We start from the raw sequence: 24,812 nt of genomic DNA on the forward strand, positions 1-24,812 counted from the left end.
AGTGGTAATCCATTTACCACTGAATTGTTTTAGGTGTTTTTTGTTGTTGTTGTTGTTTAATTAAATAATTTTGCACCTAGTAAAACAAACTAGACCAAAAGATGTACTTTGGTTTTGGGGAGTGAGGGCAAGTGGAACTCCAAATTAAGGATTCTGGTTTCACTTTAAAGTTTAAACATCCTAGAACTTTTACCTATGAGGTAGCTTTAATAACTAAACCAATATAAGTCATTTTAATGGCTTTTGAATATGCAGGGAGCTTTTAGACATACTCCTGTGTTACTTGTGCTTTTCTTTAGTCATAATCTCTGGGTTGGAAGGACACTTAATGGTCATGTATTTCAGTTACCCAGTGTTTTAACTCCTTTCTGTATCATCACTGATAAATAAAATCAGCCTTTGCTTGAACACTTCTAGAGAATGGCAGCTATGTAGTTCCATTCTTAGCCTGCTTTTAGAAAATCTTCATTATGAAAATTGCATTCTTAAAGTCTCCATCTTCTGAATCTAGCTCTATTCCTGGGTCAATACCAAAGTATAAATTCCTTTGTCACTCAGTAGCCATTGAGATTTTTACAGATAGCCATCAAAGATAGCTATTTGGCTTTTGTAGATTAAAAGCCTTCCTGGTGTTGGCATGGTTTTAAATCCACAGTCATGATTCCTGATCTCTGAGTTCATTCTGTTTGTTGTTGTTCCCTTTAATGTGTAATTCTCAGAACTGAATCTGTACACCAAATATGATCTGGCCAGTTTTGAGGTTAGCAGTACTCTCACCCCTTTATCCTAATGATTTATGCTTAACTTAATGTGACCTAAGGTGGCATTAACATATGGATGGCCATATCATTCTCACAACTCAGAGAGCTTACTAAAATCGTAAAATTGTCTTATGCTTTTTTAGTGTATTCTACTCTTTAATTATGTCTGCCCTCAATTTACATTTTGTGCATTGCCTTTTGGCACACAGTTTATTAGTTTTTACTCCCCCTTAAATTTCACTATGTTAGAGTCATCGTCTTCCCTGCTTTCAAGGTCCTTTTGAATCCTGATTCCCCACACCCTCCTCCTCACACTTTTGTCCTTCCCATTTTCCTTTCAGCAGATTTTACTAGCATATACACTGTTGGCATCCAGGTCCTTGATAATAACCACAAAAAGGGCATGCCGAAGAGCTAAGCCCCTGGGGATACTTATAGAAATATTCCTGCTTGCCTTCAGTCCTTTAATCAATATCCTTTGATTATGGTCGTTGTACCAAAAGCACCCATTTGCCCTTTTATCTAGCCTATGGTTGTCCTTTTTGTCTATAAGAATTTGCTGAAAGACTGTAACAAGTGTTTGGCTAGAGTTCTATTAAATAAGATTGTTCAAGATTATGGTTAATATTATTTTTTAAATAAGGTTTTTATTTTAGTATAGATCTAAATTTACAGAAAAATTGTGACGATGGTACAGAGTTCCCATATACCCCACATATAGTCTCCTCTAGTATTAACATCTTACTTTAGTATAGTACATTTGTCACAATTAATAAGCCAATATTGGTACTTTATTATTAACTAAAGTCTGTACTCTATTTCCTGTTACCTAATGTCATTTTTCTGTTCCAGGGTCCCATCCAGGATACCACATTACGTTTAGTCATCATGTCTCCTTAGGCTCCTCTTGGCTGTGACAGTTTTTCAGACTTCCCTTGTTTTTGATGACCTGAACAGTTGTGAGGAGTACTGGTATATTGTAGAATGTCCCTCAATTAGGATTAGTCTGATAATTTTCTCATGATTAGACTGGGATTATGAGTTTTGGGGAGGAAGATCACAGTGATAAAATGCCATTCTCACATCATATCCGGGAGACGTATTATCAACATGATATATCACTGTTGATGTTAACCTTGAGTGTTTGTCAGTTTTCTCCACTGATAAATTACTCTTTTCCCCCCCTTTCCCTACTTCTCTTTGAATAGAAGTCACTGTGTAACTCACACTTAAAGTATGGAGAGTTAGGCTCCATTTCCTTAAGGAAGTAGATTATTTGGAATTTTTCTGTATCGGAGATTGGTCTCATATCCACCGTTTATTTATTTATTCAGTCACTTATATCAGTATGGACTGGTGGATATATTGTTTTATTGGGTTATAATTCAGCACTACTTAAATTGTTGCTCAGATTGTTCCAGTTTTGTCAATTAGGAACTCTTTCAGTTTCTGTGTCCCTTTGACATACCCCAATCATTGTGGTGTTTTGTTTTTCGTTTAGAATACTTCCATGCTTTCTGGCAGTACAAGATTCTCCAGCCTAAACTTACATATTTACTGCCCCTGTCCTAAAATTGGAGCACTGGTGGTGCAGTGGTTAAGAGTTTGGCTGCTAACCAAAAGGTCAGCAGTTCAAATTCAGCAGCTAATCCTTGGAAACCCTATGGGGCAGTTCTACTCTGTCCTGAAGGGTCACTATGAGTCAGAATTGACTAGATGGCAGCGGGTTTGGTTTTGGTTTTGGTTTGTATCCTAGAATCATTTCTACCAGGAGTCCTGAATCCTTTTATTGAACAATGATATTAGAATCTAGTAGCTAGGTGTGCTCATTACTTCTAGGGTGTTGTTGCCTCTAGATTCTTTCAGCAAACCGAGCAAGGAGATATATGTGTGTAATCGATGGCACTGTTTTTTGTTTTTTTTTTTTTTTAATACTAACCTGTATTTATACACGCATTTATAGATACTTTTTTATGTAACTGGCTGTTTCTATATTAAACCAAGTATGAGTTGATACTGATGTCTCCAACTCTAATCCATTATCACATGGATCATTCTAGCCTCTTCCTCATGTTTTATGTTTTGTCTGTAACCTCCTACTTCAACAGAATGTCATGTAACTGGAATCATACAATATGTAGCCTTTTCAGACTGGTTTCTCCCATCAGTTGCCATCCATTTGCTTAATTTATCAATACCAGTATACATGTATAGTGGTTTCAGAATTGTTAACCCATATCCCTTTGGAAAACAACTTTATTAATTAGAGTACAGTACTTATGTACAGTTAATTTTCCTTTTATTTTTTTTTTCTGGGTTTCTTTAACTCATTTCTGAAGTTACTAAGGTTAGCACCTTATTCCCCTACTCCTTGAATCTTGTTTCAGTGTAGTTCTTCTACCTTTCAGTGAGGTTATTCCATACATTTGTAGGATAGTTATATTCTTTTTTTGTATTCTTCATTCCATCCTGGGCTCCCTTACCTTTTAGTTTACATACATTAAGATTCCCTCCTTGTGTTGTGAAGTTCTGTAGGTTTTGGCAAATGCATGGTGTCATGTATCCACCATTACAGTGTCATGCAAAATAGTTTTCCCACCCTAAGACAACCTTCACCTCTTCAACCCTCCCCTGTGCCCCTGAAAGCTACTGATCTATTTTGTGTCATACTAGTTTTGCCTTTCCAGAATGACATATTGTTGGACTCATACTAGCTTCTTTTGCTTAGCAATATACATTTAACATTCATCCTTGTCTTTGTGTGGTTTAATAGCTAATCTCTTTCTTTCACTAAATAAGATTTCATTGTATGGATGTACCACTGTTTGTGTATCCATTCACCTATTTAAGGATGTCTGCTTGCTTTCAATTTTTGGCAATAATGAATAAACATTTACATGCAGGTTTTGTGTTGAGTAAATACCTAGGAGTGATTGCTGGTAAGACTTACTTAGCTTTGTAAATACTGCCGGTCTTTCAAAGAAATTGTACTGTTTTGGGTTCTCATCAGCAGTGAGTGAGAGTTCCTGTTGCTGCACATCCTTAACAGCAATTTGTATTATCTGTTTCCGGGATTTTAGCCATTCTAATAGGTGGTAGTGATATCTCATTTCAATTTGCATTTTTATAATGACAAATGATATTGAGCATCTTTTCATCTACATATTTGCCTTCTGTAGATCTTCTTTGGTAAGTTAACTGTTCAGATCTTTTGCCCATTTTTTTAATCAGATTGTTATTGTTGAGCTTTAATAGTTCTTTGTATGTTTTGCATACACATTCTTTATCAGGTATATGTTTTGCTTGTCTTTTCATTCTCTTTAACAGTGTCTTTCACAGGTGGCGTAGTGATTAAGAGCTACAGCTACTAACCAAAAGTTCAGCAGTTCGAATCTGCCAGGCGCTTCTTGGAAACCCTATAGGGCAGTTCTACTCTGTCCTTTAGGGTCGCTTTGAGTCAGAATCGACTCGATGGCAATGGGTTTGGTTTTGGTTTTTTTTCCACAGAGCAGAAGTTTTAAATTTTGATGTAGTCCAACTTACCAGTTTTTTATTTCATGGATCATGCTTTTGGTGTTGTTTTTAAAAACTCATCACCAAACCCGAGGTCACAGATTTTTCTGTTTTCTTCTAGAGGTTTTTTAGTTTTACAGTTTACATATAGGTGTATGACCCATTTTGAGTTAATTTTTGAGAAAGGTGTAATCTAATTTATTTTTAGTGCATCTGCCTTGACTCTTGTTCTTTTTCTGAATAGTCACAAACCATCTTTTTAATGTAACTGATTTTTAGACTATTGTCTAAGATTACATCTAGTCCTCTAGTTTATAGTTTTGCAAAATGCACCTTCAGCCCCATTTTGAAAATTACATTTTCACATCTTTTTCCACTTAACTCCATTTTTTTTCCTACCATTTTCAATCTAAAGCTTATTATCAGAGCCATCATAGGAGGAGAGGAAATCTCCTTTTTTGTAATTCATAAATAATATATACTCAAACCCAAGCAGCAGGCTTTTCCCAAGGAATTATCCATCTCCCCCAATGTGATTGTCCTTATTATTGAAAGGAGCCCTGATGGCACAGTGGTTAAAGTACTCAGCTGCTAATTGAAAGGTCAGCATTCGAACCTACCAGCCATTTCGAGGCAGAAAGGTGTGGTGGTAGTCTGCTTCCATAAAGATTACAGCCTTGGAAACCCTGTGGTGCAGTTCTACTCTACTATAGGGCTGCTATGAGTTGGAATCGACTGAGTGGCAGTGGGTTTGGTTTTTTGGTTATCATCGGTAGGCTATGGGTCATCTTTGGTCTTAGGCTTACTAACATTTTGCATAGGTTAATACCAGGTGTCTGACGCTCACGGTGCATCATTGGTCCCCAGCCTGCTTTTCATTTTTCGTATATGTCATTTAAAAATCTAAACTCTGAGCGCATTCCCTTTTACAGTCACACTGAGGCCTTTAGACACCTTCCCCTCTATTTCTATATTGGGATAATTTGCAACCATATAAATTGAATTTTTATCAGTTTGCCAGCCCTTTCGTGAATCTTAAGCCCTGGAGTTGTCTCCCCCGTCTCCTGTCCCCCGTCCGCCCCCCAGAATTCCTTGGTTTTCAGAGGAAATTTCTAAAGCTTTTCCACGGTACTTATAATTCCTTCAGAGTTTTGTGGGAAAGTAAGTCTTTATTTAAGTAATAAACTTTGCATTTTGAAGTGAACATGGGAAATCTGCTGCCTAGTTTACTGAATGTTAGTATACGTAAGAAGTAATGATATTTCAAAGGGAGAGGGGAGGGGAAGAAAGAGCAAGTGATAACTAATTCTGTCCAGGTAAATAGGTTGAGGCCAGATATGATTGCATACAATAGTATTTGCTTTGCAATAGTAAATATCCTATTCTTTCACTATTAGATACTTCTGGTGTTTTTTTCTTTGTATATACGTCTTTATCTTTCTATCTAGAGAATACCAAAAAGGGTGACTCTGGGACCTAAACTCATATGTAGGTACAGTTCCTTTGTATTAGGACATTTGTTGTAGGACGTCACTTTTTAGAGCACCTTATAGACTATATTTGGTACTCTTAAGAAAGACATTTTCCTAACCTCTTTGTCTTCAGTTGTCCTTTTTCATTTTTTTTGGCCTTGTCTCCCTTAGCTGACCTTGTCTTGATATAAAAATCAGTAAATGGAGCATTTTGGATTTTATTATTAAAAATCACTTCTAAAGCAGGTTGCTTTTTGCTTGTTGTAACCCTCAGATCCTTGAGAATCGGTGACTCTGAATAGAAGTATGCTGATAAAACTTAGCTGCAATAAGTTTATAAAGGTATTTACCATTTCAGGCTCGTGACATAGTTTGTATTTTGTTAACATTAATTATACCCAACTATTAAGCACCAGTATTAAAAACCCACTGCAATCAAGTCAATTCCGCCTCATAGCAATCCTATAGGACACAGTAGAACTACCCCACAGGATTTCCAAGGAGTGACTGGTGGATTTGAACTGCCAATCTTTTGGTTGGCGGTCAAGCTCTTAACCACTGTGCCACCAGAGCTCCTAAATTTTTATTTTCAGTAAAAATGATTTTAAAAACACTCACTGCTTGAAACATCCTACAAAAGTACATTATTTCTATTTTACTGAGTGTATTTTATAATAATGCTACATGGATAAATTGTCAGAATTTAATTAAATGTCACAGTAATTGTATTTTCACACAAAAATTTTAGTGTAGCATACTAATTAGGCTCATCTATGACATGGAATATTTTTTAATCTTTAAACAGTCAAGAAATCAGTTAGATTTAATGAAAAACCAAGCAACATGATTTAAGCAATTCTGAAAACTTTCAGTGTAAGTTCTGTTTCTTGTAAATTCTCTTTCTTGTAAATCTTCTTCCCTTGGAGTAGGGCAAGAGGCAGAGTGAAGACTAAGTCTATACCTAACTGATAACTTGGGCCCTGAAATGTAGTCACCTAGTGCATGGTTCTCAACCCTGGCTGTACTTGAAATTACCTGGGGAGTTTTTCAGACATACCAGTGCTGGATCACTACCTCAGACCAATTAAATTAAAATCTCTGGGTGTGGGCCCCAAGCATTAGTGCTTTTCAGAAGTTCCAGATAATTATAATGTATAGTCAGGGTTAAGCTTGAAGTATTGTTTTTAAATTAAATTTCTAATTTTGATTTTTTTTGACCAGAAATGCTGAATTGTTTTTTAAGAGAAAATACAAATGTAAATTTTATATATATATATATATATTTTTTTTTTAAAGGAGTGAGTAATGCAGTTCCAAATAGGTCATGATGAAAAATTTGAAATGTGCCCTTTGAAGTTAAGGGGAAGCCATTGAAGGTTTTTTTTTTTTTTTTTTTAATAATTTTTACTGTGCTTTAAGTGAAAGTTTACAAATCAAGTCAGTCTGTTACATATAAGCTTATATACACCTTATTCCTAACTCCCACTTACTCTCCCCCTAATGAGTCAGCCCGCTCCCTCCTTCCAGTCTCTCCTTTCGTGACAATTTTGCCAGTTTCTAACCCTCTCTACCCTCCTATCTCCCCTCCAGACAGGAGATGCCAACACAGTCTCAAGTGTCCACCTGATACAAGTAGCTCACTCCTCATGAGCATCTCTCTCCAACCCATTGTCCAGTCCCTTCCATGTCTGATGAGTTGTCTTCGGGAATGGTTCCTGTCCTGGGCCAACAGAAAGTTTGGGGACCATGACTGCTGGGATTCCTCTAGTCTCAGTCAGACCATTAAGTCTGGTCTTTTTATGAGAATTTGGGGTCTGCATCCCACTGATCACCTGCTCCCTCAGGGGTTTCCCGTTGTGCTCCCTGTCAGGGCAGTCATCGGTTGTGGCCGGGCACCATCTAGTTCTTCTGGTCTCAGGATGATGTAAGTCTCTGGTTCATGTGGCCCTTTCTGTCTCTTGGGCTCATAGTTATCATGTGACCTTAGTGTTCTTCATTCTCCTTTGCTCCAGGTGGGTTGAGACCAATTGATGCATCTTAGATGGCCGCTTGTTAGCATTTAAGACCCCAGACGTCACACTTCAAAGTGGGATGCAGAATGTTATCATAATAGAGTTTATTATGCCAATTGACTTAGAAGTCCCCTTAAGCCATAGTCCCCAAACCCCCGCCCTTGCTCCGCTGACCTTTGAAGCATTCATTTTATCCCAGAAACTTCTTTGCTTTTGGTCCAGTCCAGTTGAGCTGACCTTCCGTGTATTGAGTATTGTCCTTCCCTTCAGCTAAAGTAGTTCTCATCTACTAACTAATCAGTAAATAACCCTCTCCCACCCTACCTCCCTCCCTCCCCCACTCGTAACCACAAAAGTATGTGTTCTTCTCAGTTTATACTGTTTCTCAAGATCTTATAATACTGGTCTTAAACAATATTTGTCCTTTTGCCTCTGACTAATTTCACTCAGCATAATGCCTTCCAGGTTCCTCCATGTTATGAAATGTTTCACAGATTCATCACTGTTCTTTATCGATGCATAGTATTCCATTGTGTGAATATACCATATTTTTTTTAACCATTCATCCATTGGTGGACACCTTGGTTGCTTCCAGTTTTTTCCTATTGTAAACAGAGCTGCAGTAAACATGGGTGTGCATATATCTGTTCGTGTAAAGGCTTTTATTTCTCTAGGGTATATTCCAAGGAGTGGGATTTCTGGGTTGTATGGTAGTTCTATTTCTAACTTTTTAAGAAAACGCCAGATAGATTTCCAAAGTGGTTGTACCATTTTACATTCCCACCAGCAGTGTATGAGAGTTCCAATCTCTCCGCAGCCTCTCCAACATTTATTATTTTGTGTTTTTTGGATTAATGGCAGCCTTGTTGGAGTGAGATGGAATCTCATCGTAGTTTTAATTTGCATTTCTCTAATGGCTAATGATCGAGAGCATTTTCTCATGTATCTGTTAGCTGCCTGAATATCTTTAGTGAAGTGCGTGTTCATATCCTTTGCCCACTTCTTGATTGGGTTGTTTTTTTGTGGTTGAGTTTTGACAGAATCATATAGATTTTAGAGATCAGGCGCTGGTCGGAGATGTCATAGCTGAAAATTTTTTCCCAATCTGTAGGTGGTCTTTTTACTCTTTTGGTGAAGTCTTTAGATGAGCACAGGTGTTTGATTTTTAGGAGCTCCCAGTTATCTGGTTTCTCTTCGTCATTTTTGGTAATGTTTTGTATTCTGTTTATGCCTTGTATTAGGGCTCCTAAGGTTGTCCCTATTTTTTCTTCCATGATCTTTATCGTTTTAGTCTTTATGTTTAGGTCTTTGATCCACTTGGAGTTAGTTTTTGTGCATGGTGTGAGGTATGGGTCCTGTTTCATTTTTTTGCAAATGAATATCCAGTTATGCCAGCACCATTTGTTAAAAAGACTATCTTTTCCCCAATTAACTGACACTGGGCCTTTGTCAAATATCAGCTGCTCATATGCTAATATGTGGATGGGTTTATATCTGGGTTCTCAATTCTGTTCCATTGGTCTGTGTGCCTGTTGTTGTACCAGTACCAGGCTGTTTTGACTACTGTGGCTGTACAATATGTTCTAAAATCAGGTAGAGTGAGGCCTCCCACTTTCTTCTTCTTTTTCAGTAATGCTTTACTTATCTGAGGCTTCTTTCCCTTCCATATGAAGTTGGTGATTTGTTTCTCCATCACATTAAAAAATGTCATTGGAATTTGGATCGGAAGTGCATTGTATGTGTAGATGGTTTTTGGTAGAATAGACATTTTTGCTATGTTAAGTCTCACTGAAGGGTTTTTAATAGGGGAAGACAACTGTGTGCTTCATGGAGAAATGTGATGAAGGAGGGGTGAGAGTGGATGTAGAAGGCTAGCAGATGGGTCCAAAGTATTCTAAGAGATTAATGATTTGGGTTGGGGAGGGATGGTGGTGGCAGTAGAAATTGAGAAAGGATAATGGAAATGAGAAATATTTAGACATTAGAACTACCAGAATTAGATGATAAATTGGACATATATATATGAGAAGGAGGCAGGAGAGGACATTTTTAAGGCTGACCCTTAGGTTTCTGGCTGGTGTATAAATGAGTGGATGGAAATCACATATAATGTGGCTGTAGAGATTTGCGTATGCTGAGTTTGAGATGCATGTGGAACTGCTAATTGGAGATGCTCTAAAGAAAATTAGGTACGAATCTGGGCATGGGGATATGTACCCAGTAGATAAGTGGACCCTGGTTTTGGGGTGGGGGGTGGCCCAGGACCTAGTATATATAAGTCTTGGTGCCGAGTACATGCTCAACTAATATTTGTATGTGATTTATCATAAAAATTCAACTTAAAGACTATAATACATTTTAAAGTTAATTATCTTTAATGTAAGACTGTTTTTTAATATTATGAAAGTGGCAGTTTATGGGAAGAATGCTATTTTATTTCTTAATTGAATGGCTGAATACCATTGATTTACATTGCCGTTTTATGTCATTGTGCTTTCTTGATAGGCTCAAATGCAGTAAAACCAGCTTTTCTGTTGAAGTCCATAAATACAGAGAAAATAGGCAAAAAGGCTATACATGAGTAAAAATCAAAGTATTTTATGCTTCAGTGGAATAGAAGTGGAAAAAGCAGGGTGGGGAGTCAAATTTGATGCAACTTAGCTGCTCAAGGATAAAAATCATAAAGTTTTTTCAGTAAGTCTGGAAAGCCCCAAAACAGTTAGTAGTCTTAACAGCTGTATTATAGCTCTGTAAGGAACAACATGTCCTGGAGAGGAAAGTAGAGAAAGATGCAGAGGCGGGGAGGAAAACGAAAGCAGTGAAAGAGAAATGGAGGGAGAGGAGGGAGATCAGCTTTTAGTAGTTTCTGAATTAAGAATTAGAATGTAATCTACCTTTGATCCATTTGAAATCATGAGCTTCAGAATACATAATTATTTTCTTTTAAAAGCTGATGTTACTTCACAGCTCTTTTACTGCTGTAAAGCACTATTCTCATTAGAAGTAGACACTGTAGTCAAACAGATTTTTTTTTTTTTTCCCATTGTACTCAACAGTATAAAGCTAGAGGTCAAAAGGCCCCTTTATTCTAGTCCTGGTTCTGTCATTAACTGGCTTTATAACCCTAGGAAGTCACTTGCTTCTGTGAGCCTCAGTTTACTCATCTCCCAAATGATGGGATTGGACTAGATGTCCTGTAAGGTCCCTTCTATTCTAAGAGTCTGTATTTCCTTGAAACCAGTATCGCACTGAGTGTAGCAGTGGTTCCTCATCTTTTTGTTTGTTTTTTAACTATGGTTTTTAAATTTATGGTATTAATATGTATTCACTTATAATTGATTTAACAGAAATTACTTTGCACAATTTATCATTCTAATTTACATGTTGCTATTTGAGATTGTAGGAACTATTTCAGCTTGATTTATTAAGATTACCATCGGGCTTGCTAGCTACTTGCCATCAGAGTTTGTCGATTATGAGTTTTTGTGGGAGTATTTGAAATAACTCCAGAGTTAGCTTTAGAGGTTCCTTTTGAGAGAATTGTATCAAGAAATGAAAGCTGTTTGGCTTTGTTTTGATTTTTTTTTTATTTTATTTATGACTTATTTATATCCCAGATAGCTTTAACTTAAAGCTCTCATTTAAAATCTTTACAGATTTTGTTTTGGCAGTGGACTGAACTGTGAAAAAATATTTGCAATATAGTGTTGTAATAAGATTATGTGATATTAAGAAATGTAATGCTCTACGTCTCAGTAAGGCAGGTAGTCATGGGCAACAGAAACTTATGCATTAATTTTATTTGTGTCCACTAATTAAACTTCTTGGTTTAGTCTACTGTAGAGAATAAAGGGTATCAGGTAGAAAGCCCTAGACTTTAAGTAGAAGGTGAAATTTAGGATCCCTGTGTTATATTGCTTATATAAATTATGTCATGGCTTTGATACTGAGGAACCATGATCACTGTACCTGATAGAAGAATCTTTTCATAGTGGAATGGAGTACTAGTGGTTAGCAAAAGTTACTTAAGGAGGGAAGAAATCTCTCATCCTCCATCTTCTAACTCACAAATTACTTGCTAGATGTATCTTCCAGTTTGTTTACAAGTAAAGAAAACGGGTCTTTTATTTACAGGACATTTTTGATTTTATTACTAAAAGCCTTCCAAGGTTTCAGGCTAACCATCTCCAAATAGAGTTTTAAACATGATTTTTATCCTGGTAAAGAAAATTTAGGGAAAATTTTAAATTTACACTTGTTAAAATTTAAATTCTCAGAACTTTACAAATACCAAACAAGTACCAGGAAATCCAAGGATTTGAACAGAAATTTATTATGTATAATAATTATGGGTCTTAAGCAGGTGTTGAGATTTACCAATTGATGCGTTAAAAATAACTACCCACAGAAATTTCATGGTATTTACCCTTCAGCTGACTTGCCCTTCCTCTTGTTTTTTGGTACATAGTTTAATTTATTCTAAAACAGTTATTAAAGAAAGATAGATGTCAGCTTTCTAAAAGGAAAAGTACATCGTCAATATGGAACAAAATAATAGTTGAATTTCATCTTCTAGAATTTCAAAATATCCTTTTGTGGTTACCCATATAACTGTGTAATACCTTAGCGTTATACATTTGTATGGGGTGTGAATCCCTGCTATTTAAGAATAACTACTATGGAAAAAAGAATTTAGTATAATTTTAATAACACTGACTATTGGAATTTAATGCTGAAATATTTTTATCATCCAGAAGTTAATCGAGCTCATTCTAAGTGGTACTTTTACAGGACAAAAATATTTAGTGCATCTTTAAAAGTTAGTAACATAATCTCGTGCTTTATAAGGTCAAGCATTTTTTTTTTTTTGTGTGATAGCTTTACTGGCAGTAATAGAAAAATCACCCCCCCCAAAAGAAATTAGTTCTTGCACATTTTTTGTTTTTTTTTTTAATATTCCGTATAAGTATTTGTATTGCAAATGAGTTATTACCGAATGTTAATAATCTATTATGTCTTGTTTTTTAAAGTGAATGAATTTTTAGCTTTTGAGGGCCCCATCTTGTTGGATATGAGAATTAAACATCTAATCAAAACAAATCAGTTAAGTCAAGCAACTGCTCTAGCAAAGCTGTGTTCTGACCATCCAGAGATTGGTACAAAAGGTAGTTTTAAGCAAACTTACCTTGTCTGTCTTTGTACATCATCACCAAATGAAAAGTTAATCGAAGAGGTGAGTATGTTTTCTTTTGTTAGTATTTTTTAAACTGAAGAAATTAATTTTTAAATTAGATTAGCATACCTTTGACTTCCCTTTTTTTAGATAGTGAGTAACCATTGTTGTCAATCTTAAAGTTTTATTATGATCCTGGGTAGTGATCACTTGATTCTAAGATGCTTTCAGAATTACATGTAAACTTATTTCACTTAGCTTCTATGTTAAATAATGTGGATCTTGTAAATGCTTTGGCTAAATTATGGGAAAGACAGAGGTGGCTTAACAGGTTAGTAGGATATTTATATTTGTCACCACTTGGCCCTTAAGTTGAGTTTCACTTGACTTCAAGATACTAACAGAACTTTTTAACTGGCTAATTTAAGTCAACTTTATAAAATTTATATGACCTTTTTCTAGGAAGACTTTTTTATATATATTATATATTTAAGATGAAATATTTTTATTGGCATGTTTAATGTAAAACTTTATTTTCTTTGTGAAACACATGATTCTGTTTTACTTCTACTTTGACATACAGCCTAGTATGCATGTATATGTGTTTTATGACTGCAGAATGAAAAGAGTAGACTTTGTGGTCAAAACAGGAATATTTGGAGGACACATAATTCCAAAATGAAGTTAGAATTAAAGGGGGATCAATCAAGAAATAGGGAATATGTATTTAAAGAATTTAGGTGAAGAAAAATATTAGATCATTGAAAAGTGTTTTGTGAGCGCTTAATGTGTGCAAGTGTTTGGTATCTCTAGTACCCTTCAATTCCGGAGTAATAAAAACTTCAATTCCAGAGTAATAGAAGACAACAAAGGGACTGTGAGACAGACTTAGGATATGCTGGGGGAAGGGTAGCAATACAAGTCATAGTGGAAAATTAGTACAGAATAATCCCTGAGTTAGACAGAGAGTATATAAACAGATTCCAGGAGGGTACCTTTACACAGAATGCTAGATGCCCACGTGAGGTTATAGGTTGTATGTGGAATGGTGATTGTGTGGTTTTTCTTGAGAATAGAAAGTAAGGAGGCAGATGGTAGGCTTTAACCAAGATAAGGAATAAGCCTGTTGAGTATGTAAAGAATATTGAGGATACTGGGAAGAGTGATGTCAGATACCTACCTTCTAGGCTGCATGGTACAAACCCATGGGCTCTAGCCGGCCTAGGACATTATACCCTTAGTTTGGTCACTAGCTAATCTGTAATTTTTTTTTTTCTTTACCATTTCTCCTTTACCACAGGTAATTAAGTGGGTTTTTAATTGCTATATTAGAGCAAAATAGATGAAAGAAGTTTTCTTACTAGTTTAAAATAACTACATAGACAAGTTAATTGGCAGATACATAAACTTTATTGAGATAGCCTTTGAAATTTGTGTGACATTATTTTTTAAATCTTTAAATAAATTATTGTGCTGCTACATCTCAATACCTATTGTACTGTCAGTTTGTCCTACTGTGGTGGCTTGCGGGTTGCTGTGATGCCGGAAGCTTTGCCATCAGTATTTCAAATACCAGTAGGGTCACCCTTGGTGGACAGATTTCACCAGAGATTCTAGACTAAGACAGACTGGGAAGAAGGACCCGGCTATCTACTTCTGAAAAATTTAGCCAGTGAATACCTTATGAGTGGTACATTGTGTGATGTAGTACCAAAAGATGAGCCCCTCAGGTTGGAAATCACTCAAAATATGACTGGGGAAAGCTGCCTCCTCAGTGTAGAGTTGACTTTAAGGATGTGGATGGAGTCAAGTTTTCGGTGCCTTCATTTGCTGATGTGGCAGTACTCAAAAAGAGAAGAAACTGCTGCAAACATCCATTTATAATCTGAACGTGGAATGTGCGAAGTATGAATCTAAGAAAATTGGAATTTGTCAGAAAAATGAAAAACAAGGCAAAAACATTGATGTCATCAGCATTTGTGAGCTGAAATGGACTGGTATTGGCCATTTTGAATCAATCATACAGTCTACTATCCCGGGAACGGCAACTTGAAGAGGAACACCATCGCTTTCATTGTCAGAGCATTTCAAGATCTATCCTAAAGTACAGTGCTGTTAGTGATAGAATAATATCCATATGCCTACAAGGAAGATGAGTTAATACAAATATTATTCAAATTTAAGCCCCAACCACTAAGGCCAAAGATGAAGAAATTGAAGATTTTTACCAACTTCTGCAGTCTGAAATTGATCAAACATGCATTCAAAATGCATTCATAATTATTGGCGATTGGAATGCAAAAGTTGGAAACAAAGAAGGATTGGTAGTTGGAAAATATGGCCTTGGTGCTAGAAATGACAGTGGAGATGATATAGAATTTTACAAGACTGAGTTCTTCATTGCAAATACGTTTTTTCAGTGACGTGAATTGTGGCTATAAACACGGACCTTGGCAGATGGGATACACAGGAATCAAATTGACTACATCTGTGGAAAAGAGATAATCATCAGTCAGAACAAAGCCTGGAGCCGACTGCAGACAGACCATCAATTGCTCGTGTGCAAGTTCAAGTTGAAGAAAATTAGAACAAATCTACGAGAGCCAAAGTATGACCTTGAGTATTTCCCACCTGAATTTAGAGACCATCTCAAGAATAGATTTGACACTAATGACCGAAGACCAGATGACTTGTGGAAGGACATCATACATGAAGAAAGCAAGAGGTCATTAAAAAGACAAGAAAGAAAGAAAAGACCGAAATGGGTGTCAGAAGAGACTCTGAAAGTTGCTTTTGAACACAGAGTAGCTAAAGTGAAAGGAAGAAATGATAAAGTAAAAGAGCTTGACAGAAGATTTCAAAGGGCCTCTCAAGAAGACAAAGTAAAGTATTATAATGACGTGTGCAAAGAGCTGGAGATAGAAAACCAAAAGGGAAGAACACACTCGGCTTTCCTCAAGCTGAAAGAACTGAAGAAAAATTTCAAGACTTGAATTACAATATTGAAAGATTCCGCAGGGAAAATATTAAATGACACAGGAAACATCCGAAGAAGATGGAAGGAATACACAGAGTCACTGTACCAAAAAGAATTGGTTGATGTTCAACCATTTCAGGAGGTAGCATATGATCAAGAACCAATGATACCGAAGGAAGAGGTCCAAGACGCACTGAAGGCATTGGCAAAAAACAAGGATCCAGGAATTGATGGAATACCAATTGAGATGTTTCAACAAATGAATACAGCTCTGGAAGTGCTCACTCCTCTATGCCAAGAAATTTGGAAGACAGCCACCTGGCCGTTCGACTGGAAAAGTTCCATATTTGTACCCATTCGAAAGAAATGTGATCAACAGTATACGGAAATTATTGAACAATATCATCAGTACCACACATGAGTAAAATTTTACTGAAGATCATTTAAAAGGAGTTGCAGCAGTATATCAACAGGAAACCACCAGAAATTCAAGCAAGATTCAGAAGAAGACGTGGAACAAGGGATATTATTGCTGATGTCAGATGGATCCTAGCTGAAAGCAGAGAATACCAGAAAGATGTTAGCCTGTGTTTTATTGATTATGTAAAGCCATTCAGCTGTATGGATCATAACAAGTTATGGATAACATTGAGAAAAATGGGAATTCCAGAGCATTTCATTGTGCTCATGTGGAACCTGTACATAGACCAGAGGCAGTCATTTGAACAGAACAATGGTATACCATGTGGTTTAAAGTCAAGAAAGGTGTGTGTCAGGGTTGTATCCTTTTACCATACTTATTCAGTCTGTATGCTGAGCAAGTAATCTGAGAAGCTGGACTATATGAAGAAGAATACAGCATCAGGATTGGGGAAAGACTCATTAACAACCTGCGATATACAGATGACACAGCCTTGCTTGCTGAAAGTGAAGAGTACTTGAAGCACTTATTGATAAAGATCAAAGACCACAGCCTTCAGTATGCCTCAACATAAAGGAAAAAAAACTCCTTGCAACTGGACCAATAAGCAACATCATGATAAATGGAGAGAAGATTGGAGTTGTCAAGGATTTCATTTTAGAATTTGCGCCCATGGAAGGAGAACAAATCAAATGACATGTTGCATTGGGATCATCTCAGACCTCTTTAAAGTGTTAAAAAGCAAGATGTCACTTTAAGGACTATGGTGAGCCTTACCCAAGCCATATGTTTTCAATTGGCTCATATGCATGGGAAAGCTAGACAATGAATAAGGAAGATCAAAGAAGAAGAATCGAAGCCTTTGAATTACAGCATTGGTGAAGAATATGGAATATAGCATGGACTGCCAGAAGAACTAACAAATCTGTTTTGTCAGAAGTATAGCCAGAACGCTTATTAGAAGCAAGGATGATGAGACTTCGTCTTAGATGCTTTGGATATGTTATCAGGAGGGACCAGTCTCTGGAGAATGGCATCATGCTTGGTAAAGTAAAAGGTCATAGAAAAAAACAAAGACCTTCAATGAGATGGATTGACACAGTGTCTGCAACAGGGGGCTCAAGCATAACAATAATTGTGAGGATGATGCAGGACTGGGCAGTGTTTTGTTCTGTTGTATACAGCATCTCTATGAGTCTGAACCAACTCAGTAACACCTAACAGTAACAACAACAACACATCTTGGACATTTTCTTCTCTACCAAAGTTTTTTTTTTTTTAATTCCATCTCTGCCCTTAAGCCTGTCCATCTTCCCTTCCTTCAGCAAATGTTTATTAAGTGAATGATGTGTGCCAAGTAGCCACTCTGTCCTGAGATTACACGCATAACAGAAATCCCAGGCCTACCCAAGACATGAGAGAAAGAAGAGAAAGAGGGTCCTCAAAATCATATTTGCATGTAAAGCCATTGCCTTTCTTGTGTCCTGTTTGAAATTTTTTAAAGAGAGCAATTTATTACAAAAATAATTTATGACAGCCCCACATGTCTGCAAGTTTGTTGTACTGTGGGGGCTTGCGTGTTGCTCTGATTCTGGAAGCTATGCCACCAGTACTGTTACTAGCAGGGTCACCCGTGGAGGACAGGTTTCAGCTGAGCTTCCAGACTAAGGTAGACTAGGAAGAAGGACTCGGCAGTCTGCTTCTAAAAACATTAGCCAGTGGAAACCTTATGAATAGCAGCGGAACATCGTCAGATATAGTGCTGGAAGATGAGCCCCCTAGGTTGGAAGGCACTCAAAAGACGACTGGGGAAGAGCTGCCTCCTCAAAGTAGAGTCAACCTTAATGAAGTGGGTGGACTAAATCCTTCAGGCCCTTCATTTGCTGATGTGGCATGACTCAAAATGAGAAGAAACAGCTGCAAACATCCATTAATAATCGGAACCTGGAATGTATGAAGTATGAATGTGGGAAAATTGGAAATCATGAAAAATGAAATGGAACGCATAAACATTGATATCCTAGGCATTAGTGAGCTGATATGGATTCGTATTAGCCATTTTGAATCAGATAGTCATATAATCTACTATGCTGAGGATGACAACTTGAAAAGGAATGGTGTTGCATTCATCCTCAAAAAGAACATTTCGAGATCTGTCCTCAAGTACAACGCTGTCAGTAATAGGATAATGTCCATAACCCCACAAGGAAGAGCAGTTAATATGACTATTACTCAAATTTATGCACCAGCTACTAAGGCCAAAGATGAAGAAATAGAAGACTTGTATCAGCTGTTGCAGTCTGAAATTAATCGAACATGCAATCCGGATGCATTGATAATCACTAGTGATTGGAATGCAAAAGTTGGAAACAACGAAGGAAGATCAGTAGTTGGAAAATATGGCCTTGATGATAGAAACAATGCTGGAGATCGAATGGTAGAATTTTGCAAGACCAATGACTTCTTCATTGCAAATACCTTCTTTCACCAACATAAACGGCGACTATACACATGAACCTCGCCAGATGGAACACACAGGAATCAAATTGACTACATCTGCGGAAAGAGAAGGTGGAAAAGTTCAATATCATCAGTCAGAACAAGGCCAGGGGCTGACTACAGAACAGACCATCAATTGCTCATATGCAAGTCCAAGCTGAAACTGAAGAAAATCAGAACAAGTCCACAAGAGCCAAAATGTGACCTTGAGCATACCCCACCTGAATTTAGAGACTATCTCAAGAATAAATTTGATGCACTGAACACTAGTGACCAAAGACCAGACAAGTTGTGGAATGACATCAAGAACATCATACATGAAGAAAGCAAGAGGTCATTGAAAAGACAGGAAGGAAAGAAAAGTCCAAGATGGATGTCAGAGGAGACTCTGAAACTTGCTCACGAACGTCAGGTAGCTAAAGCAAAAGGAGGAAATGATGAAGTAATAGAACTGAACAGAAGATTTCAAAGGGCAGCTCGAAAAGACAAAGTAAAGTATTATAATGACATTTCCAAAAAGCTGGAGATAGAAAACCAACAGGGAAGGAAGAACACACTCAGCTTTTCTCAAGCTGAAAGAACTGAAGAAAAAATTCAAGCCTCGAGCTGCAGTAGTGAAGGATTCTATGGGGAAACTATTAAATGTCGCAGGAAACATCAAGAGAAGATGGAAGGAATACACAGAGTCATTATACCAAAAAGAATTAGTCGATGTTCAACCATTTCAAGAGATGGCATATGATCAGGAACCGATGGTACTGAAGGAAGAAGTCTAAGCTGCTCTGAAGGCACTGGCAAAAAACAAGGGTTCGTGAATATCAATTGAGATGTTTCAACAAACGAATGTAGCGCTGGAAGTGCTCACTCATCTATGCCAAGAAATATGGAAGACAGCTTCCTGGCCAACTGACTGGAAGAGCTCCATGTTTATGCCTATCCCCAAGAAAGGTGATCCAACCTAATGTGGAAATTATAGAACGATATCATTAATATCACACGCAAGCAAAATTTTGCTGCAGATCATTCAGAAATGGCTGCAGCAGTATATCGACAGGGAACTGTCAGAAATTCAGGCCGGTTTCAGAAGAGGATGTGAAACCAGGGATATCATTGCTGATGTCAGGTGGATCCTGGCTGAAAGCAGAGAATACCAGAAGGATGTTTACCTGTGTTTTATTGACTATGCAAAGGCATTTGTCTGTGTGGATCATAACAAATTATGGATTACATTGCAAAGAATGGGAATTCCAGAACACTTAATTGTGCTCATGAGGAAGCTGTACATAGATCAAGAGGCAGTTGTTCGGACAAAACAAGGGGATACTGAATGCTTTAAAGTTAGGAAGGGTATGCGCCAGGGTTGTGTCCTTTCGCTATGCTTATTCAATCTGTATGCTGGGCAAATAATACGAGAAGCTGGACTGTATGGAGAACAGGGCATCAGGTTTGGAGGAAGACTCATTAACAACCTGTTTTATGCAGATGACACAACCTTGCTTGCTGAAAGTGAAGGGGACTTGAAACACTAACGAAGATCAAAGACCACAGCCTTCAGTATGGATTGCATCTCAACATAAAGAAAACAAAAATCCTCACAACTGGATTAATGAGCAACATCATGATAAATGGAGATAAGATTGAAGTTGTCAAGGATTTCATTTTACTTGGATCCACAATCAACAGCCATGGAAGCAGTAGCCAAGAAATCAAATGATGCATTGCTTTGTGTAAATCTGCTGCAAAGGACCTCTTTAAAGATGTCACCTTGAAGACTAAGGTGCACCTGACCCAAGCCATGGTATTTTCAATCGCATCATATGCATGTGAAAGCTGGACAATGAATAAGGAAGACCAAAGAAGGATTGATGCTTTTGAATTGTGGTGTTGGCGAAGAATGTTGAATATACCATGGACTGCCAAAAGAAGGAACAAATCTGTCTTGGAAGAAGTACAACCAGAATGTTCCTTAGAAGCCAGGATGGCGAGACTGTGCCTTACATACTTTGGACATGTTGTCAGGAGTAGTCAGTCCCTGGAGAAGGACATTATGCTTGGCAGAGTACAGGGTCAGTGGAAAAGAGTAAGACCATCAACAAGGTGGACTGACACAGTGGCTGCAACAGTGAGCTCAAGCATAACCACAATTGTTAGGATGGCGCAGGACCGGGGAGTGTTTCATTCTGTTGTGCACAGGGTCGTTATAATTCGGAACCGACTCGACGGCAACTAACAACAGAATTTATTACAAGTGAGATGCGGATGGAGGTTTTAGAACACTCCCTCTAGGAGGGAGAAGTGCATGCAATGAATGGTGGTAACAAAGCTTTTGAGAGCTTCTACTGCTTTCCTTAGATTTGAATCAATTTTATGTTTTCTGATATACTTGGGAACAAATGAGGCTAAACTTAAGCACAGCATAGGCCCTGCCCTAAAAAAGCATACCTCCTCATACCCTGTGTAAACATAGGGTTGTTGGGTTAGCTTTGAAGTGCCTTTTGAAGTTGAAGACTATGAATTTATTGTCTTGAGTAAAAATACATATTTTTTAGCTACTTTAAATATTCAGAAGATCTTGCAGTAACCCAAAACCTGCTGCTGTCAAGTCAATTCCGACTCACACAACCGTATAGGACAGAGTAGAACTGCCCCATAGAGTTTCCAAGGAGCGCCTAGCGGATTTGCACTGCCGACCTCAGGGTTAGCACGGTAACACTTAACCACTATGCCACGAAGGTTTCCTGATCTTGCAATACTAAATGCAAATTTCCTCTTGGTTTAATTATCCAAAGTTGAATAGTTAGCAGCCCAGCCTGCCCTGGAACATCCTCAGGAAAATTCTCTATGAGAACTCCAGGTGCCTCTAATGTCATATGAGAATTTTTTTCCTTCTCATATTAAACAGTTGAAAATAAGACTTTTCATGTTTTTAAGCAGCACTCATAAGGTCTCTGTATACCCCATTCCTGAAACAAGAATAGATCACATAGTGCAAAAAGGGACAGGGTTTGTGTAAATCTACTCATTCCTTGTTATTAAAAGTCCCCTTTTGCTTGGAGGTTATACTTGATACTGTTCTGTTAGAAATGCATTAAAAATTGTTCTTCAGTATTCTTGTGAACTAAGTGAGTTAAGATTGGCTGTCACCAAGACCATTTTATTTCTGCCCCAAGAGAAGAGATAGATCACTTTCCCCTTTGGAACAATCAGCCAAAGACATCGTATGCTGTCTCTCTCATATGGTCCACTTCATTTATTTTACCTGCCCAGTCCTTGTAAGCATTTGAGTTTTTCACCCTTGCCTAGGAGGATGGTGGGAAGTGGGCTTTGTTAGAAGGAGTCATTCATGGTCTGATGGTCCTCCTTCTGAGGAAATCATTCTCCAGATAAGCTAGTAGACAAGGGATGTACTGTTTCCCAGAATTTTCAATGTGATAGAGCAGCTAGCCCTGATAGATGGCCAGAGAATGCGGCTGGGAGAAATGACTGTTTTATCTGGATTCTCTGGAACAAATGAGCTTTGACCTGGATTTTTGGGACAACTAGTAAAAATAAAATTAGCGCTGTTCATTTTAGATCCAATAATACTATTGGTTTTGTTGTAAAAAAATAAATAAATAAAAATAAACAGAAGTTAAAAAAGTAAAATCCTCTATCTTGTCTCTCCCTAACCAGTATATTCCCATTTTCCACTCTTCTACCCATTGCTGTTCAGTGGATTCTGACTCATGGCAACCCTACAGGACAGAGTAGAACTGCCCCATAGGATTTCCAGGCTGTAAATATTTACAGAACCTGACTACCACATCTCTGTGTTTTGGTTAGCAGCTGAGTGCTTAACCACTGCCATACCAGGACTCCTTTCCACTCTACCAGGCTATTAAGTTTGGACATTTGTTATATAACCTTCCTGACACTTTTCTGTGGACATAATTTATTTTTATGTGCTCAAAATGTGTATATACTCTGGCTGCTAGTCTTTTTACAGATGGCTTTCCATATTATTACATATAGATCAACCTCATTTTGTCTCATGATTGCATAATTCTGTAGTATAGATTTGTATTATCTTTATCCAGATATTTAGCTTGTTGCGTTGTTGATCCATCCTTGCATCCTTGTTGGAAGTAGAGTAAATTTCTACAAGTGGAATTGCTGGATCAAATACTCTACAAATTTTTAAATTAACAAATAGGATCAAAACCAAACCAAAAACTATGTATGAAATTTCTTCTTTCCCCATGCTAACAATAAAGATTTTTAGTCTTAAATCTTTGCTAGCCTGAGGGTTTAAGATATAGTCGCTAATTGTTTGATTTTGCATTTTCTTTATGATTGAGGTTTAACATTTTAAGTTCTTTTCTAGATGGAAAAGAAGATTAAATTTGATAAGCATGGGATTATGCATGAAACATGATTAGAGGCAATACATTTTAAAAGTACCCTTGGTAAATACATATAAAATATTGATTAAATGTTTTATATTTTTTTAATACCTGGCATAAAGAGCTATATCTAAATATAAAAAGTTGTTATTTGTTTTATAAATGATTGTTTTTCTTTACAAAGAGACTTAGCATAGTATGTCTTTAATAAACAGATCTTTCTAATTGGTTTTAAATATTTCACTTGCAGTTCTATTTTCTAGCATTTAAAATTTTTGCTCATTTTTTAAAGCAGTGGAGAATAGATATGATATATGTGTAATCCTTATGTACATAATATATTGGTAATCCCTATGTTATGCTGCCTTGGTTTTTTAAAATAATTATTGTCCATTGATGGTTATATTTGACCTGTATTTAATTTTTCACAATTTTAATTCAGCCATTCATTAGTGTAAATACGGTATCATTGATCCTGCCATCCTTTTTAGTGTCATATTTTTCAAGACAGCCATCTAGTGGCACATCAGGAAAATGAAGGCAATCAAGTGAACTGTAAAAATTGTTTCATTAGTATGACTTTAAAAAGTGAGGTTTTTTATATTATTGTACCTAATGTTTTATTTGGTATGTTGTATGCATATGAATAAATGCATATAGGTGATTGTGCATGTGTACAAATAGATATTTTTTAAAATACTGAGTGTAAGCTAATGATGGTAATATGATTGGGAAAATAAATTTTTTTCTTATATGTAGTTATACATTTTGCACTATTTAACAGCACTGGCTGTTAAATAGATTTTAGAAAAACAACAAAAATAATCAGACCCAAAATAAATCAAACTTCCAAGAAATAAGGGTTTTTGTTAAACCTGAAACATGTAAAAATCAGTATTTGGCAATAAAGGGCTTCAGTATGCTTGTGCATATAGAATTCTGGAAAGAGCACAGACTTTGCAGTTAGACCTGGGTTGAAATGCCATTAGTTATGTGACTTTAAACAAGTAACTTAACCTCTCTGAGCCTTATCCCTGAAAAGAAATAGTAGTATCTACCAGGCAAGCTGTTGTGAGGACTAGCAATAGTATTCTGAAGAAGATGACACATAGTAAATAAATGGTAGCTATTATTTCTGTTATCATTAACATCATATGAAAAATTAAAGAGAGGGAAAAAAAAACTCATGGTTCAGCTTCCTAACATTTGTGTTAATGGGTGTGCTTAGGTAATTGTTTTAAGTTTAAATGCAGCTTTTAATAAAAGGTAATGGGAAGAAATGGAAAAAGCATGGGTCCTTGAAGTCAGTCAGACATTTTATTCGTGGCTCTACTGCTTAACCAACTGTTGTGACTTGGGCAAATATAGAAATTCTTTGTGTCCCAGTTCATTATGTATAAAATGTTACTGATAATACATACCTAGAAGAAAACGTATGTTTAAATAATAATATATATCAAGTGCCTGACATGTTTATATTGTAGATACTTGAGAAATACTTTAATATATTAAATATATATTTCTAAGTCCTTTTTTGTTTGTTTAAATGGGGTCACTTATACGTAAAGCTTTGTTAGAAAGAGGCAGGCAGAGGAGTATAAT

The 24,812-nt window shown here is 36.8% G+C and overlaps 1 protein-coding gene across 4 annotated transcripts in view; it reads left to right on the forward strand.

The window, feature by feature from the left end:
* Nucleotides 1-24,812, forward strand: part of ZNF292 (zinc finger protein 292) — a 114,757-nt gene that overhangs the window by 75,140 nt on the left and 14,805 nt on the right. For all 4 annotated transcript variants that reach the window (XM_049896840.1, XM_049896850.1, XM_049896861.1 and 1 more), the window contains one exon: nt 12,789-12,991. In XM_049896840.1, coding sequence (XP_049752797.1) covers nt 12,789-12,991 — 203 coding nt within the window. The remainder of the gene's footprint in view (nt 1-12,788; nt 12,992-24,812) is intronic.

The sequence above is a fragment of the Elephas maximus genome, chromosome 1 (assembly GCF_024166365.1).
Source record: "Elephas maximus indicus isolate mEleMax1 chromosome 1, mEleMax1 primary haplotype, whole genome shotgun sequence".
Lineage (NCBI taxonomy): Eukaryota > Metazoa > Chordata > Mammalia > Proboscidea > Elephantidae > Elephas > Elephas maximus.